Consider the following 19675-nt stretch of genomic DNA (forward strand, 5'->3'; position numbering starts at 1 on the left):
AGGATGATGGGGATACAGGATGATGGGGATACAGGATGATGGGGATACAGGATGATGGGGATACAGGATGATGGGGATACAGGATGATGGGGATACAGGATGATGGGGATACAGGATGATTGGGTCCTCTGTCTGACCAAGCAGACAGTCCTGATGGTCAGGGCTCCTCACACTCAGCAGGTATACTGCACAGGCTCCACCCCACCCAGGGCTCTGGATCCAACATGTTTAGCTGTTTCCAAGTGAGGGAGATTCTGTGCCTGAAGGCCACGTTTTGAGAGCCATTGGGTCAGAAGTGCAAGCCAAGTCTCTCAGCTTCCTTGCAACATGGTTTGCTTTTTCAGAATTGGGCTAAACAACTTTCCAGATACTGTTTCAGAGATATTCTTGGGACAGCCATATCTGAGGGATGGAGCTATCTAGGGGACATACTTGTAACCCATCTCGTGTGGAACATGTGGTTTTGAGATACAATTTACATCTGTATAAATACATGAAAGGAGGGAGGCAAGAAGAGAAGGAGGGAGGGAAAGAGAGAGAGAGAGAGACAGAGAGAGAGAGAGAGAGAGAGAGAGAGAGAGAGAGAGAGAGAGAGAGAGAGCGCATGTGTGCTAGGCTCTGGTTGGTCAGGGACAGGACCTTGTGTCTTTCATGTTTAATACAAGACTCATGCCATCTTCCTCCTCATGTGGTAAAGACTGAGCAGTCACACAGGAGAAGGAGTCCTGACCAGGCAACACTGAAGCTTGGAGAGATTCCATGGAGGCCTGAGTGGGCTGGGCAGCCCTTCCAGCCTAACTGAGGCTCCTCCCTGACAAGCTGGTATGACCCTGATGTTCCCGGGCATCTGTGGTTGTCATGGAGGAGGCAACTCCAGTGCATTTCTTCCCCATCTCCACCTGAACCTGAAGGGTCTAGGGCCTCCAAGGCCAGGGAAGGACATGTGTAGGCATGCACACATGTACATGGCTTTGGTGTTTTCTGCCATACTTCCACCCAGCCCCTGCCTTCCTGGGGAACATTCCAGGCCTGGGCTGGCTTTTCAGCTACCAGAAAAAGCAAGGACATTGCCAAAGAAGCCTTGAGAGTGTGCTTTGTAAAGAGCAATACAAGCTAGGAGTGGTGGTGCACTATACTCCCAGCACTCAGGAGGCAGTGGCAGGTAAATCGCTGTGAGTTCAAGGCCAGCCTGGTCTACATAATGAGTTCCAAGACAGTAGGAGCTATGAGAACAGCGAAACCTCTGGAGCCAGTGAGCATGCTGCCCGTGCCCAGCAACAGACACAGGCGAGCCTGAAATCTCTGGGGCTCTTTAGGGCTGGTATGTGTTAGGTCAAATGTGTTCCCTTTTAGAGCCATATGAATTCTGGGACCACCTCAAAGATGCCTTTCCCTAACCCAGTCAGACAGCCTGAAGCCTGGAGCCAAGTCTGAAGTAGAACCTGAAACCCAAATCTTGGAGTCTTGAAGGGAACAAGAATTCTAAGAGCAGAACTTGGTACCTGGAACCTGAAGTAGCAGGGCCTGGGTCCCAGGGTAGAGCCTGTAGCCAGGGGCCTGAGGGAGAACTTGGATGCAGTAACCTGAAGTCTCAAGGGGAAAGAGGAACCTGGAATTTCCAGTCTTGAGAAGAGTTTTGACCTGGGGACAGGTGTCAGGCCTCTACCTCTTTAAGTACAGGTGACAGGCAGGTGACCATTGCACACACATGTCTGGCTGGCATGATGTCTTGTGCAGTTTCTGAGGGTATGTAAGGGGAGTTCCCCTGCTTAGCATGTGTGCACAGAGAGCAGGCTCACCACACGTATGGCATTCATACCAGCTCACATGTGCCATGATTTATAACAGCCTCCATCCCTCAGGAGGGAACACTGGGGCTCAGGGGCCCTGTGGTTTCATCAGAGATGGCAAAGCTGGTTCATGGGAACTGTGGAGCCCAGGGCTGATGGTCAATGCTGCATTCTCCATGAAAGACTCAGCATGACTCAGGGAGCCTCTTAGGGGATGCTGCTGGGCTGGAGAGCTTGGAGGAAAAGTTCTCACAGCAGGAAGAGCCCAAAGGCCTTGGCCACAGGGACGACTCTGGTCTCTGGGGTTGCTGGCCCTTTGCTGGTAAACTCTGAGGAAGCTAAAGGGCAGAGAGTCTGGCATTTGTGAGCATGCTGAGAGCTGGGGAGCTGTGACATTAAGAATGGGCTAGCCATAAAAGCCACTCCATCCACCCATGCACGGACTTTGACAGAGCCTGGTAACTTGCCTGGGAAATGAACACTATATTCACAGACATTCCCAACATAAGTCAGTGCCCACAAACCAAATAGGAAGTCACTCAGCCTTTGGCTGCTTCTCTCCTACAGGTGGTACGTTGGCAGCAGGAGGCCCACCAATCATAGGGCTGGGCAGCCTGCAGGGCTCATGGTGATGGTGGGGAGAGGGGTAAGAGGAGACAACAGGTCAAAAGGAGGAATCCAGGACAGGGACACATTGCAGGCTGCATGGGAAATGGGCAGGTCATGAGGCTTCCCAAAGAAGTGCCATGGACCAGAGACCTCAAAGGAGGAAAGCCAGCAGGTGAGGGAGGGAAGAGACAGTGTATTCTTTGAGTAAGACAGACCCGGGCTGTGGATGTATGTCAACCATGAGGTCTCTTAGTGGCTCCTGCATTTCTCCTACAGAGGCGGACCCTGGGGCCTCCAGGTAGTCAGAGATCCTTGATACAGACACAACTGTCAGCAGAGCTGGGCTCCACTCACACACAGAAAAATCCATCACTATGGGATTCTGTGGGGGATTAAAGACCAGCTATGGGAGAGGAGGTATAGGGGCCTTCCTGGGGGGAAGATGGGCCTCATCTAAAATCACTCTGAACCTTAAAGAGCAGAATAAAAACTATGTGACCACCCTGAGGGTTGTGGCCTGTTACCGTAATACTTTACTTCTGAGGAACACGTTTTAGAAACTGCGATCAGAGGGTGAGTCACTGGGATGTGGCCCTCGTCCCTTCCCCCAGCACCCAGTAGCACTGATGATTAGCCCGCCTGCTCTATTGAAGGAGGCCTTGGGAAAGATATTTTGCCAAGCAAAAGAAACGAAAGGTGAAACAAAATCCAAGTTTAAAAAAAAGAAAGAAAGAAAAAAAGGTTGAATCAGTTTCACACTAAAGCCAGGTTTTCAGTCCTAGAGAGGGAGAGCCAGTGTGTGCTTCCTTCTCAGTTCACACGTACAAACAGGAGCGAGGGGAACAAGTGGCAGAAGCAAATGAGCTAGAGTGGCCGTTCTCAACCTGTGGGTCTCCACCCCGTTCACAGGGATCACCTCAGACCACCAGAAAACATAGATGTTTACATTATAAATTCATAACAGTAGCAAAACTACCGTTATGAAGTAGCAACGAAAGTAATTTTATGATTGTAAGAGGGGGGCACCACAACACGAAGAACTGTATTTAAAGGGTTCCAGCATTAGAAAGGTTGAGAACCACTGTGATGAAGCATTAACAAGCCCTTCCTGTCCCACTCAGCAGCCCGCAGTGACCCCATCCCACTGGCTAACGGAATGGATGACCCTGGGTAGAGCAAGTTTGAGACCTCAGCCAGACAGTGCTGTGTGCACAGTTCCCTCTTGGCTAGCAGATAGAGGGGTAGAGGCTGCACAGTGCATTCTGGGAATATGGAGCCAAGAGGAAGTTGCCAAGATGGAAGCTGCCTGGACTCGAGGGTGATGGGGAGGGGATTCTGGGCAAGATAGTGACCCAGCATCTATTTTAAGAAGCTCAGCTTTGTAGGAAGCATGGGGACAATTTTAATCCTGTGGAAAGGTGGATATCATTGATCATTTGTTGTCCCATATCTGTGCCCTGCTAATTCTGGGTTGAGTATTAATGGCCCTCCAGCCCCACCCTCACATGTCACGCTGAGTTGGGATGTGTCCTGTTTTTCCCTCTTCCACCATACCAGGATTTCAAGTGAGCAGCTGATGAAGCAGACCACGGTTGTACCTGAATATGCCTTGACCTTGAACTTGCAGCATCCAGGACTGTGAACAGCCAACAGCCAAGCTACTACTACTCAGTCTATAGTGTGTTGCTCCATCAGCCCCCCACAGGCAATGCCACCAACCTCTGGAACACAGCCAAGTGCCATCAAGTTTGCAGCTGAGGTCTCCACTGCCAGAATCCAAAGCTGACTTCTATAAATGCCCAGTTTTCCTCCCATCCCACCCCACTCCCTGACTCTGGGGTAATGGTCTCTTCTCTACAACTTTCCAGAAGGTCTGATGGAGGAAATACAAAAAAATGGGCTAACCATTCTGCCTGCCCCAAAGAAAAGCCACTCACTCTGATAGAGTCAGAGTAGAGCATCCAGGCTTCCATAGTATCTGAGCTCAAGGCGCACTCTGGACAGAGGGGAGGCAATGCCTAAGTCAGTGTTCTTCTCCTCAGGAACAACATCTGGAAACATGCTCCCCATCACCACCAAGGAGGTGGAGTTGCTGGCATCTCCTGATCAGAAGCTAGGGAATTGCTGAGCATTCTATAGTATATACAAAAGCCCCCACAAGAGGGTAACAGCTCCAAAGGCATCTAGGCTGAGGAACCCCAAAGTATGAACGAAGACATTGGAAACTGAAATGAGAAGTTAGAAGGCCATCACCTCATCTCAACCCATGTGGCAACCATGCTGGCTGGCTGGAGGCGTGGGTTAAAAATAGGGAGGTAATTTGGTAGCTTCTAAGAGGTCAGATAAGCCCAAAGATAAACAGTTGTGAACAAGCCTGGCCTGTAAGGTCCAGGTCTTCAGGAAGTCACTCAAGACAGGCTACTTGAGGATGGAGTCCTATGGGGAACCCGAGTGCATCTTCCTGCTGACTTAAACTGAGGACCAAGAAACAAAAGTGATAGTAATACAGTATTGATACTGAATACAGGGGTCCTTTGGGCAAAGGACAGCATCAGTGGACCTTTGTCACCAAGATGAAATACCTGCTATAACAACGCAAGGGAATGAGGAAGACGTCAGGAGAGTTGGGCCATGATTCCAAGGACAAGCACATGGCGGTGGGAGCTTGTGGTCAAGGCTCCCTACGTCATGATAGACAGGCAGCTACAGAGAGTAAAGACAGAGGAAGGCCCTCAAACAACATCCAACCTCCAAAGACACACCCCATTGCTCTGCTTCCTTCAGCTGGGCCCCACCTCCTAAAGCTTCTAAGAAGATTCTCCTCAAATACTACCAGCAACTAAGGACGGACACTTCAATATATCAGCTCTTGTGCGTGCGTGCGTGCGTGCGTGTGTGTGTGTGTGTGTGTGTGTGTGCGCTCATTCCAAATCCAAATCATAGCAGTCCCCAGCTCTCATACGCTGAGCCAGGGAAGCCCACAGGCATGTGGACGCTAAGAGATGCACTCAGCTAAACCACAGCTGTGAGGCCAGATGCAGTGCTACGTGCCTGTAATCCCAGCATCCTAAAGCAGGAGGCTCTTCAAGATCAACCTGGTAGCGAGTGATACTCTGCCACAAGCAAATGAAGCCACTGACATTAGCATGTTCACAGTGAGTTCATTTAACCAGTCCCTTCGCTCTCTTCCTGGTCGAAGGTTATCTTCTTTGTAACTTCTCTCCCATCCTTCCTCTCTGTCCTCACCCTGCCCTATCCTTTTACTTGAGGGAAGAGTTTCAGCCCTGGCCCTGGATCCTTGGCCACATCCCAACTGGACTCAAAGCACCAAGGCCACCTGCTTATCTTCCCGAGCCACATGCAAGTAGGAAATATCCACCACCCTTTCAGTAGTAGTACCTCTAAGTGCTACACAACACACTCCACCACGTTACCATAACTACCCCGGCAATACCACTCCTCTTTCACAGACAAAGGGATGGGATGAAGACCGTGTCCTTTCCACAAGTGTGCTTCAGGCAAAGCGTAACCACAGGCTACCCCTCCCACCTGCACACCACTTCCCTCCACTTCTGTGCCAGATCGTGAGTGATGTATGGCTTGAGAAAACTCAATTGGGATTTCAAATTATGGGCTATGGCTGTTATAATATAGCTCCATATGGGAGAAATCATTGCTCCAGAGCTACGGGGCCTTTGCCAGCACAGTGGCTTCTGGCTATGTGGCTATTTCAATCCGTTTCAGAACAATCGAGAATGAAGGTCTTCAGTTGCGCTGCCACACTACGACTGCCCAACAGTGATCAAGGCCAGTGGCTCTTGTGATAGCCTTTAGAGACACAGACAATTCTCACCACAACCAGGGTGACCCATAGGCCTGGCTGCTCGGAATGAGAGAAGACAAAAGTGCCAGAGGCAGTGAGAAGCATATCAGGATATCTGGGATAGCCGTGCTCCCTACTCAGTCAGCTTGGGAATCCCACTTCCGGGACTCAGCCTGGATAGCCTTGTATCTTCCCAGATGAGGGATGCCATGGAAGATGGTAGGAAAAGAAATCAAGGACACAGGTAGCAACACAGTATGGAAGGGGTGAAAAGCGGAATGGATGGCATGTGAGCCCCTGAACACCATGTGAGCCCCAGGATGATGTGTGTGAGCCCCCGGACGGCATGTGTGAGCCCCAGGATGGTGTGTGTGAGGCCCCGGATGGCATGTGTGAGGCCCCGGACGGCATGTGTGAGCCCCTGGATGGCGTGTGAGCCCCTGATAGCATTTATATAAATAGGGTCAGAGCTACTTGGTGATTCATACCAAGAAGGGAGTGGAAATCCTGACGGAGGGCACCAGCGGCTCGATGCTGACTGTTCCTGGCTCTCACACGCTGCTGGCCTGAGAGTTTACCCCTGCCAAGGCTGGATCACACTCTGCTACCCAAGCCCAGGTGTATCTCAGGTCCTAGAGAACTTGACAAACCAATGAATAAATTGATGATTCTCAATGCCTAATGTTAGAAAAATCTTTTTTCCCCTTTTGCTGTTGCTATTTTGTTGAATTTTTCATTTCTCACTCTCCCTCTCCCTCCCTCCCCCCCTCCCTCCCTCCCTCCCTCCCTCCCTCCCTCCCTCCCCCCCCACTATTATTTTTTTGAGACAAGGTCTTGCTAGATCACCCTGGCCATCCTGGAACTTGCTATGTAACAGAAGCTGGCCGTGAACTTGTAGCAATCCTCTTGCTTTTGCTTTTCAAAGGTTAGTATCACAGGTGTGTGTCCAGAAATCTAGCTCAAAAATCTTATTTTTTTTTTAACTCTAGACTAATGAGTGATTTATCTGCTTTGTAGGAAGATAGTGAGTTCAAGACCAGGCTAGACTATATAGTGAGACTCTGTATTTGTGGAAAGAGGGAGGGAGGGAGGACAGGAGGGAGGGAGGGAGGGAGGGGGAGGGAGGGGGAGAGGGAGGGAGAGAGAGAGAGAGTGATTAAAAGGAAAAAGAGGGCTGGTCAGATGGCTCAGTGGGTAAATACACTTACTCCAAGACTGACAACTTGAGATTCATCCCTGGAATTTGAATGGCCGAGAGAGAGAAGTGACTCCCCCAAGTCATCGTTTGACATTTGACTGTGAGATGCATATGCGTGCGCGCATGCATATACACACACATATAAATAAATACATGTGATCCGAGTACAGTGGCACACATTTCTAACCCCAGCACTTGGGAGGCAGAGGCAGGAAGATCTCTGTAATCTCAAGGCAGAGCTGACTTATGTCTCAAAATAAATAAATATACAATAAAACAAAACTTAGAAGGAAGAATCACAAAGTGGGGAAGGGATGAGGGGCAGGAGGGAAACTTCAAGAAATTAAAATTAAATACAGTTCAAGTATATTTAGTAGGAGTAGATTAACTTGAATTCTGTCCCAGATGATCTAACAAAAGACAGACATGTAGACAGAACAAAAGAAAGATCAGTCATTGAGCCCAGAAGAGAGAAGAGGGCTGGTGGGGTGGGGACACCAGAAACCTCACAGAACAGGATAGTCATTTCCAGATTGAATGAAGCCAGTCCTGCTCAATACCCATGGGAAAAGCCTAGTATAGTAAGAGTAGTGACTGCCACAGGGTCCAGAGAATAAAAGCAGGTTATAGTACTGAAACCATGGAAGGGACTAACATTCTCAGAACAACCCTCAATGCTAGAACACAATAGGAAGAGGCCCTACAATGACAGTAGAAACTCATTTTTAATTTTACTTTCCCACATTGACTTACTGGCTTTGAAGGTAACACAAGCTCGTCCTTGACAAACCTGCTAGCGCTACTTCCCACACTCCTCCGCTGTGGCTCTGCTGGTGTTTCTTCAAGTGAATGCAACAAATTGCAGCCTTTCCCCCACAGAGGACCGAGTGCCACCTTCCCTTTCTGCACAGGGCTCTTTTCAATGAACAATGCCAATTGGAAACCACTTCAAAGGACACAAAGAAATCATTGACATTCTTTAGAAATGTATTTTTAACCTAGACCTCTATATACAACCAAACTATTGATCAAGTGGGCGGGTAGAACGGGGGACTTCTTTAGACGTGAAAATATTTGGGAAAGGTACCCTTGTTCGGAAGGGCATGTTCCAGCAAAACCAAGTTTTGAGGTAAGAAAGACAGTTACAATCCAGGAAACAGGGACTCACCCCCCAACCCCCAAAAGGCAAAAGGATCGATCCTTCAGAGTTGTAAGAAGGGAGTGAGAACCGAGGGGGTCAAAGTCGAGGATTCCCAGACCTGACTGGGAGGGTGGTGGGGAATAAACAGAATGAGATGATGGTCTGACTTGTCTAATTACATTACAATATTGGACCATAAAGGGTTTGTTAAGACTTTGAAGCATTACAGTTCATAGACATGGGAACAGGCAAGCAGTTTAAATAAAAAGAAATAGCTAGTTGTGTGGGCTGGCTCCCAAAGTGATGTGTGGTGTGCAACATGGTCTCTTCCACCGGCGTTTCCTGGGTGTGCCTTGGCCATTGACTGCCCTGACACCTCTCATTTGCCCTCATCGCCACCTACCTCATGGGAAGTGGACTGTTTGTAATTCCTTGCTGCACTTATGGAAGGCCCAAGTGCTCATGTAATTGCTTTTGACCATGGAGTAAAGGGCAAATCCGAACCCATGAAACCTGATTCTAACATCCAATACCCTCAACCTACCATGACATTATACCAATGAGTATATTATTTAACCCACAACAATGGAAATACAGGATGAGGATGTGGGGGAATGGCAACTGGTCTCCATGGATACCCACTCCCAATCTTCAACCCAGGGAGCCCAACACACAGCATCTAAGCTTGATAAATGTATGAAGAACACTTTTATAACCTGCACTTTAGTAATGGGATATCTACTTATATGCATAATATTTGTGAAAACCATGGCACCCGCCAGGCCATTCAGGGACTTATGGGCCCTTTAAAATACTTGGCTTTTACAGGGCAGCGGCAATGCATTACTTATGAAAATATCTTTTACATTCTAGAAACTGGGACTTGTGCTGGACCTCACAGTCATATATATATTATAGGTTAATAATATACCTTGAGGTCATATAAGACTCAAGACCGATGTCCTAACTGTGTACTCAGCCTGTTGGCTTGATCTTCCTTTAAGAAAGCAATGTAACAATCAGCCTGACTTGCCTGGGATTTCCCATGTAACCAGCTTCTATAACCTAAGTTAGTGCATAGCTATAATCTTAAATTATGTATTCTTCCATGCTCCTGACTCAGAGAATAATGTGTGTATTATACTAATTATTTGCTGAAAACAGCAAATATAGGTTGAAAACAATCTTATAAACTGAGGATCCACCATTATTGTTGCCTACAACATTGCATATTGCTTGGTGAAAAATAACGTTTGTACTACTGTCTCTAAGTTGAGATCAGTTGGAGTCTGTGACTTAATCCCTTGTAAAACTCTGTTAAAGATTTCTGTAGAGTGTCCTTCATTCCTTCTTCATGTGATGCTTTCTGTGCTGGTCAGTAAAAGACAGAGGAAAGCCCTTTTTCAGACACACAGAGACCAGACACAGAGACGGATTCACAGGACAGTATTCAGACGGGTCCAGATTCAGACTCATACTACAGGCAGAGGTTAAATGACACCAAGGGGCAGCAGCACTTTGATTTCTGTCCTTACGGTGACACTGAGGCAATATTGGTGACTGAGTTCATCATTAGTGCTTTCAAACCAACACACACAGTGATATAAGAAGCCATGCTCTCACCAGAGAAGCATCAGGGTCTGACAAGTATTAAAAGGACAATTCAGGAACCAAAGAGACAGATCAGCTGTTAAGATCTCTAATTGCTTCCACAGGAGACCCAGGTTTGGTTCCCAGCACCCTGAATGGTGGCTCACTCACAACCATCTGTAACTCCAGTTCCAGGGAATCCAAACCTTTCTGGCCTCCTACATGCACCTGGTGCACATAAATTCACACAGACACACATAAATAAATAAAAATTTAAAAACCTTAAATTTTAAAAACAATTAAGAGAATTGTCCAGCTGTGTTGGTAATGGCCTGAGAACATGAACAATGGTGAAACTTCGTATTAGTTTGCCGAGATAAAAACTAAAGCTTTCCAGATGGAGGCGTGAAAAGAGGAAGTCCCAGATATAGGAAGGCAGAGAGCACTAGTGTCTGCCTCATAAAAGGTTACACTGAGGGCTCACAGGTCAACTGGGGACAGCTGTCCCAGGGACTGATGACGTTGGCCTGAGCGTAGGCTGTCATCTGCAATCAGGTGTTAGACAGGACATTAAACGAATGCTCTACTCTTCTGATGGGACTTAGTAGGTTTGTGGGACGAAGCTTCTGAGAATGTCTGGTTCATTCTTGTCCCCTGTTTCCTTTTGTGTCTCACACTTTGATGAGACTTACAGGTGACAATCTTTACTACAGCCCAGGACTGTGGTCTTCACCATTCAGCCTAAGGTCTCTTCAGCCTTTCGTAGGAGAACCCGACACTGAGCATGGAGCTAGACTCTCCACAGATGGAGGAAGAGACAGCTGGCTCTGATAGAAATAGCTATGGGTGGGGCCTGGAGGCCACCAGAGACAGCAGGGCAGTCCAGATGAGACTCTGAATCCTCTCTGGCCTCCTCCATCTTCACAGGCCCAGCAACTCCTGTTTTGGCCATTCATAATACCTCACAGATGATACCCATCCCCCAGATCTGTGCCTCTCTTAAGAGGGCCACCCAGAATGGCTACATTACTATTTGAGGTGGGGCAGCTCTTCACATTGGACAATGAACAGCCACATGTTCCCCCACCCATGGAAGGTGGGGTACCACTACTTCCTGACTGCATAGTAATAACCTAACCTCCCTGGGTGGCACAGTCAGTGTCCACTAGGTTTTTATGAGTTGACTAGTCTTGGGAAACAAAGGCATCCAACTAAAGTTAAGTGGCTGGGTAGCAAAAAGGACCACCTCTCTTTGTTTAATTCAGGCAGTGGCTGGCCCTAGTGTGCTGTCACAGTGGGGGAAGTGGGGCACAGGGACTTTGACAGAGGCCAGGAGTCTGTCATGGTAGCTGAATTCTTCCCAGATTCCTCAGTCCAAGAAAGCCTGGTCAGCTTGCTGCTAAAGGTAATGGAGGCAAGGATGTAAAATGAGCTAGACTCATGAGCACAGCCCAACCTCTCGAAATGCCAATGGCCTTGAAGCTTGAGCAAGCAGATGCAGAGACAGGCTCACCTCATACAGGCTGAGTCCTGAGGCCTGCTTGGAAGGATAAGCAGAACATGTGGAAGGACTATCTCAGTAGGATTGCCCAACACAGAAGTGGTGCTCACAGCAGATTTCCCAGGAGAAGAGCCTGCAGCTAGCATGTGGCTGCTAGTGGTTTCCTGCAGGAACCCTAGAGGCAAGCAGGACGGAGCATGGGCTGACATGGACAGTATGGGGTGACATGGACATGTACTATCAGTCTGTGAGTCTAGGACAGGAAGTCACCAGAGTGGGAGAGTGACACTCTGTTCTCACATGTGTGAGCTAATGGCTGCAGATTGCTTCTCCCAGGAGCTCTGCTGGGGGTGGGGGAAACATCTTCTACATACCAGGGACTTTGATCCAGTGAAGGTGAAGTTGGGGGTGAGATCTGAGCTTTCAACATTTAATGCTCCTGGACCACACGCTGGGAGGATTCACTTACAGTGGGATCTTTAGACAAGAGGTTTCAGGGACAGTTATGGATAGAGTCCCCTCCCCTTCCTGTCTTGCCCTGCTGAATTCGGAAAGGCATCTAATATAGGCCACAGAGGGAGGGACCAACTCACCACCCAAGGAGATGGCTCCACTAGCTCATGACGGACAAACCCAAACGCAGCCAGCTGCTGTGACTGTGGCAGGAAAGGCCTGGCAAGGACACTAGACAGCCTTGGGCAGAGTGCTGAAGGGGAGGTCCAAGCCCTCCTAAAGTCCTTGGCAGAAGGTCCAAGTGGGAAGAGAGAAGGCTTGGCCTTAAGATTTACCTTCTGAAGGCTTCAGCAACACCTCAGCCCAGATGTGAGACCTGGCACTCCCAGCCTCCTAGAAGGCCATGTCTTACTGTCTGGAGAGTGCTGGCAGAGCCTGTCCCCCAACATCCTTAGAATTTCACCCCCCAAAGATGATCCAATCAGTACTGATATGCCAAAGGCATATCAAATGACAACCCAGCTACTTGCTAGGTTGGAGCCAGGTAGGACCTGTGGAAATGGAAAGACACAAGGCAGACTGTCTTGGGGGCACTGAAAGCCTCTGTTCTTTCTCAGAGAACTTCAGAGCCCCAGAAGAACCGAACTCCTACTCCAGTCCACCGAGTGGGTCCCCTGCCCCTATGACCCAGGCCTCCTGATGACCTCGACCCAGAATCTCCACTTGTCTTCCTGAAGGCAACCTTCTTCCTGCCACTCTCATAGCTGTTCCACCTCCACTCAGGCCTACACAGCTTCCTAAAGGATTTGGGGCAGGGATGCCTGGTCCTTAGTTGGTATGTGCACAGAATAAGGGGCTCTCCCCAGATCCGGGCCAGGCATGGATAGTCCTGTCTCCTTTTGCCACAGAGACTTCATGAAAGCCAGTCATCTGTGGTCTCAGAATTTGGAGCAGGAGAACTCTAGAGACCCGCAGAGGTTCCTCAGAGAGCTGCTTCTAGCTCCCTGGAGAGAGGCAGTCAGAGGGGACTATACTTCAGGGATCCATCCTGGAATGATCCCTTGGCTGAGGAGAGTCAATGAACTTCCACACAATACGTCTACCTGTGATGGGATCAGCATACAGGAGCCTGTCATATTGAGATATAAGTACTAGCATTCTCTCCTGGAATTTCCATACTCTGCTGCTATGTGTCCCTTGTCTAGGTCAAGTGGTCAGGGCTTTTGTCCTGGCAGCCAAACCATCTGGCTGGTAGATACATCCTTAAGAGCTCAAGATACCACTTCCTCCAGGAAACAGTCTCTGATGTTATCAGCTAGCTGGCATTCTCTCTCATTCCAAACCCTCAGGCCTGTCTATGACCTTTCCCATCGGATGGGGTCTTCTACGAGCACTGTTGATCTGCAGGTTCCAACCCACTCTTTTTGTGTGTGTGAGATTTTGTAGCCCAGACTGGCTTCCAAGTCCACATGCATCCTCCCAGCTCAGCCTCTCCAGTGCTGGGATGACAAGATCGTTCTACCCGTATTGCCAGACCCCCTTTTGATCCAAATCTTTGCCACTTTTCCTGCTAACTCTTGGCTGTTGAGGATTGAGTGTTGGATATCATGATCATGGATTAAAGAGTGAATTGGAAACCAAGCCCGAGACAATTTTGCTAATGTTCACAGGAACATTCAATAATTCAGGGGATAGATATTTGCCATCTGAATACTGATTTAACTTCACAGCTGGCCAACAGAATTCAATTTGTAGCAGAGCAGACAGCATCACCTGCTCCCTCCAATCATTTCACGGAATGCCCCTGGGTCTGGGTAAGGGCCACATCTGTGGCTGACTTTCACTGGGGGTTTGTCTTATTCAGAGGTGCACTCATTTTGTGCATTGGTTGGATATCCTTTGCCTGCTTTTCCTTTGTGTCCCCAAAGCCTCAGGGAGTCTGCCCCTCTTTCAGAGATAAGAACAGCACGGAGGGAGGCTGGCAAGCTGGCTTTCCTAGACCAGCACAGTTAGGACAGCGTGGTCCGACCTGTCTGGAAGCTCAGGTCTGACTTCTGCCTGTCTTTACAACTGCTGACTGCGGCTCCCTGGGTGCAAGGCAGAACCATCCCCTGGCCTCTGCTTCCAATCTATTTTTATACCAAGCAGCCGATAAGAGGCTGGCTTATGGGACTCCCAATCCCCTCATTCCTTTGTCCTGCAACTACTGGGATTTGTGGGGCACTCTGGCCCTCCTAGGGACACTTGTTTGCTGTGTAGTCACAGACCCACATAAGAGACTGTTGTAACTAGGAAATTATATTCAAACCACTACATATACAGCAAGTGTCCGAATTTAGCCAGAGGTCCTGTAACCAACACCATTAATCACCCAGGGTGCACCTGTCTCTAATGAGCTCCTTGGTATAAGATATTGCCTGCCTGGGTGGCGCCTTCTACAGGCAACCAACTAACCTCTGCACATTGCGCCAACTGCACCGGGTACAGGCAGGGACTTATGCCTAGGGTGACATGGGAGAGTTAAGTGTTAAAAGGGCTCAAAGAGAACAGAATTTGTACACTGGGCTTCAGGGGATGGGTAGGAGTTTGCTGGAAAGCCCTCTGCTGTCTTGTACAAAGAAAACTGTTTCTTTACACAGTGTTCTGCAAACACGGACCCACATACCATTAAAACTGAAGTCAGGTATTCACAACTACAAACAGGAAGACCATAGCCACTACCTCTCCAACGTAACCGCAGCCTAAACTGCTGGGAAGTTTTTTCACGCAGAAATAATATGTAGGCTAACTCTTCATCACAACCTGCTCAGAAGAGGTGGGAGGAGCCTGGATTTCACCTGCATGGACGGTTTAATTTTTTTAAAAAATCATTATTATTTTAGTTAGTATGTACACAGGACGCTCAACTCAAGGGGAACAGAAAGGCAATACAAATTTCTCTGATTCCTTTGTCCACCCTACGTCTTATCCAGTCGGCCCCCTCCCCCAGAGCGGCTGCTACCAGTTTGCTCTAGTCTTTCCACGTGTCACACATGCTGCCGCAGCCTAAAGGTTGCATCTTTGTGGGAGAAAACCGGCGTTTGTGCAGACACGCACACCCATGCGCCCTCCTTTGCCACGCGAGAAGTTCATTAGCGAATGCGTTTGCGATGTAATGAACTGTCCAGGAAACTTTTATCAAACGTCCAAACATGCCCTAGCTTGCTCTCAGGCTGGTCCAGACTCGGTACCCCTAAGTTACTCCCAAGCTGAGCCCTGTGTGGCAATGGTCACCAACCAACTGGGGCCATTTCAACAAGGCCATGTGGCTTCTTGGGCCGCCACTGGTCATCATGGTTGGCCTAACCTCATTTCCCGGTACAAGGAGGGGCACTGGATCCCCACTCGACTGGGACCCCGCCACCTTGAGCTCCGGGTGACCCCGGGACTAGCGGCCCAAAAGGACCAAGGTCTGGAGCTGAGGGCAGTAGCGCCACCGGTGTGTGGCGGGTGCTGAGTGGCTCGCAGGCCGTGAATGAAAGCCGGGGCCCAGCGCTCCTGGGGCCCGGCCCAAAGCGCGGCCGCTGGGGACCACTGGGGACGGCTGGGGACCGCGGGGGACGCTGACAGCTGTGGTCGTGCCTAGCTTACCTCGCGCGCGATCTGGTTCAGCGCGTCGTCCTCTGCCGTCAGCCGCTCCCGGTTGGGGAGCCGCTTGCGCCCCGATCCCTGCGTGCCCATGTCCATCGGCCACGGCGCACAGCTGCTGCGGGACCGGTCTCGGAGCCTCGCTCGTCCGGCCGCCCGCTCCGCCCCTCGCTCCGCCGCGGCGTCATGGCGTCAGCGGCGCGGGGCTGGGGACGCGGGGGACGCGGGAGGCCGGGGGCAGGACCGCGGGGATCCTCGGGTACCCCGGAGACGGCTAGGTGGGAGTCAAAGACTCAGGATGGTGATGAGATGCTCAAGCGGTGGTGGTGGCGGGGAAGCTGGGAACAGGGACACGGGGACCCCGAGTGGCGCTCGGAGCCAAGGCTAGGTAAGGCAGAGACAGAAGATACTGAAAGTAGCTGAGACCCTTTCACAAAAAGGGTCTCCCTCATAGGGGTGGGCCAGCGGTCAGGGACCTAGAAGTAGCGGACTGTAGAGGCAAGGTGTTGGAGCACCAGAGCACTGGGGACATTGGGCACGAGGGGATACTGTGAGATCAGGGAGGCTGTTGGTGGTGTTTAGGGGCGTGTGTTGTAGAGGGTAAGCTGCTGGAAACTGGCATGCCCACCGTTGGAACAGTGGGTAGCTGAGTGGAAACCTCAACTGGGGTCATACAAAGGTTTTCAGGGGACTGGATGGCCCAGAAGAGTTTGCACCGAGGGATGGGCCCAGGTTATAATTTAAGCCGGCATCCCTATCTCAGCCAGTTAAAATAAAAGCCCATCCCCAAGGATTGAGAGCCTTGCTCTGGAATCAGGTCCAGGTGCCTTCTGATGGCAGCCCAAGTACCCGAGACTCCAAGCACTGCAAATCCTTTGAGAGTACACAGCTCCGTTTGTCTTTCTGCTCACATTGCTGGATGCGGTGCCTCCTGACTGGCCACTTGACTCCAGCTTCTGAGAATGGGCTCAGCATATTTCCCACACTCTATGGGCACCACTGGGAAGGCTAGAAGGCTAGGCAAGGTGAACAAAGTTCTTATGCCCCTCCTTGTCTCCTGGCTCTTAGCAGACTGTTTTGTATTACAGGGCATCAGCAGAGGGTCAGGCTGGCAAAAGCACTGGGGTGTCTGAAGTTTGGGTGAAACTCAAGGTGGCTGGACCTGGGGAAGGACAGGAGAGAGGATGGCCCAGAATGAAGGACAAGCCTTATGAGTTCGTGGACGGCAGCTCTCTCCCCACTGGAATTGGAATGGTTAACATCCTAATGTATTTCCACGCAAGTTGTGTGACCAAATGGGTGTGAGCCCTTAGAAACATCGTGTGGAAACTGAAGGGAACAAGAAGCAGACCCCTCAGTTACAGGGACGTTGTTGGAAGTGCATGCCAGGGAATAGACGGTGAATGGAGGGACATGGGGCAGGCAAGAGATTCTGGTTACATTGCTCGGATTACAACCTGCTTGCCACACTGTAGGCAGGAGGGAAACACCTGTTAGCCAAATCTTCTATGCCATGCTCACACCATGGGGTGGCCCCATGCTCATTAGTGATGTAATTCTGCCTGGAGATGTCATAGGCATTATCTTTACCCAGGCCAGCTGGGAGCTTCTCATCATCTCCCTAGCCCAGGGGCATTAAGATGACCCTATATCTGCTAAGTCTGTGTCCTGCCAACCTGTTCCTTCACTCACATCTGCCCCACACCTGCTACAGGTCAACTGATTGGCTGAGGCTCTTAGACACAATGGGAAAGGAGGCTGGCTGGGTTGCTGCTCTCTTAAGGCTAAGGAAATACTGGGTGCTCCTTATCCAAAGCCAACTCCAAGATCCAGCATCTTCCTTCTGGGAGAAGCTTGCCTGATGCTTAAGACCTTTCCCTCTCTTAGGTCCTCAGCCCTGCCCACCTGGCATCCTAGGATCCTGATCCCTTTATTCTAGGGGGCATTCCATCAGCCTGGCTGGCACAACCTCCTCCCAGTAGCTCTCTCCCGATCCGCACAATAACTTCAGTAGACTGTGTCACAGTACGGAGAGAACACATGATGTCCAGGGCCACTATGTTCATCTCCAAGACCATCTCTGAGATTCTCCTTAAACACAAATGCCACCATTAGAAAGGATCCAGGGGAAAAGTGAAGGAGAAAAGAACAGTCTGGGTAAAGGACACTGTACGTATGGTTGAACAGAGTTTCTCTCCCTGAACTTATTTTTTTGTTCATGGGCAAGCTCTACAGGGGGCTGGGAAGTTTCAAGGGGTCCAGTACAGTTAGTGTGAGGACTCAAAGCTTCTGTGGGGGGAGGTCCACAGGAACTGTCAGAAAGATCAAGCTGGATGCATTGAGTCATCATGGGGTCCTACTCTAGCCTCCTCTACAGTCCTCTACCTGCAAAGGATGGAAAGACCTCCCTTGGACTATAGTGAGAGAGTCAGGATGAATTATAGGCCCTTCCAGAGAAGTCTGGCAGAATGGAGCAAAGCCTCATGTGGTAGAACATTGGGCCAAGATTATGGGCACCAGTGGCACTGAGAACAAGTTCTGTGTCCTGTCAGGAGGGTTGATGGCTTATCTCCCATGATCAGCCAGCCATTTCTAGTTCCTTCTTTCAATGGCTCATACATGTATTTCCAGAAGAGTAAAGTGGCTCAATTCACCACAGTTGGCTTTCTTAAATACCTGTGGACAACCTGTTATAGTTAGGGTTTCTATTGCTGTGAAGAGACACCATGACCACGGCAACCCTTATAAAGGAAAACATTTCACTGGGGCTGGCTTACAGGTCAGGTTTGGACCATTATTGTAACGGTGTGAAGCATGGTGGCAAACATGCTGCCACAGTGCTGGAGGAGCTGAGAGGTCTATATCTGAATCCTTAAGCAGCAGGAAGAGAGAGGCACGCTGGGCTTGGCTTGAGCATAGGAGACCTCAAAGCCTACCCCAAGTGACATATTTCCTTCAACAAGACCACACCCACTCCAACAAGGCCACACCCACTCCAACAAGGCCACACCTCCTAATAGCATCACTCCCTGTGACCAAGCATTCAAACACGTTGAGTCTATAAGGGCCATTCCTGTTCAAACCACCACACAACCATTTCCAACAAACTTCGGGTTTCATAGAGAAAACACTTGGGGGTTGTCTCAGGCTCTTTCTTGTATTCCCACCTAAAGCCAACCAGATGCCCACACTCATCTTTTTTCTTCACCTCTGGTCAGTTTCCCTACCCCTTCTTCATCCCACCATGGTCGGTTCCCAGCTCAGTTAGACTCCTCCTCTCTATATTGCTGGGGTGAATGGTTTCCTGAGTGGACTGCATGAAACAACCCCAGGAGGTTCTGTAAGGAAACACTGGAAGTCCTATTAATTACATGAAGAGACTGCAAGATTGTGGTGCAGGCTGCTGGGTTCCCCTTACAGGGCGGGAAGGGGCACATAGACATGGAGTCCATGTAGGACTCCAGTGGGTTTATCATGAGGTCTAGCACGGCTGTCTGAATGTCACTGAAACTGATGCCATCCCATGTGCTGTCCTAAAAGCCCTCCTCCATCGAGCTGCCCACTCAGATCTTCAGAATGGCATCGCTACGGCTGTCAGAGCAGCTCTGGAGGGGCCTGGGTATCAGATGTGACTGTGTCACTACCAACTTGTGACTAGTTAGAATGCTGAAGTTCTCAAACTTATTTCAAGCATTGTTCCTGTGGAATCGCACGTTCTCAAGTGCTACCTAGGTCAGGAATTTTCTACAGGCAAGGAGGTGGAGTGGGAGGATGATGCTTGGACATGTCATGTGTGTCTCTGGGCACCTGTCCTGTGTGTGTGTGTGTGTGTGTGTGTGTGTGTGTGTGTGAGAGAGAGAGAGAGAGAGAGAGAGAGAGAGGAGAGAGAGAGAGAAAGAGAAAGAGAGAGAGGGAGGAGAGAGAGAGAGAGAGAGAGAGAGAG

At 49.8% G+C, this 19675-nt stretch overlaps 1 protein-coding gene across 1 annotated transcript in view; it reads right to left on the reverse strand.

The window, feature by feature from the left end:
* The window catches only part of Lrrfip1 (LRR binding FLII interacting protein 1), a 129086-nt gene extending 113255 nt beyond the window's left edge, over positions 1-15831 (reverse strand). The window contains exon 1 of the mRNA XM_028755436.1: positions 15736-15831. Within this exon, the coding sequence (XP_028611269.1) occupies positions 15736-15831 (96 nt within the window). The remainder of the gene's footprint in view (positions 1-15735) is intronic.
* Between the last annotated feature and the right edge of the window lie 3844 nt (positions 15832-19675).

The sequence above is a fragment of the Grammomys surdaster genome, unplaced genomic scaffold, assembly GCF_004785775.1.
Source record: "Grammomys surdaster isolate TR1022 unplaced genomic scaffold, NIH_TR_1.0 126059, whole genome shotgun sequence".
Lineage (NCBI taxonomy): Eukaryota > Metazoa > Chordata > Mammalia > Rodentia > Muridae > Grammomys > Grammomys surdaster.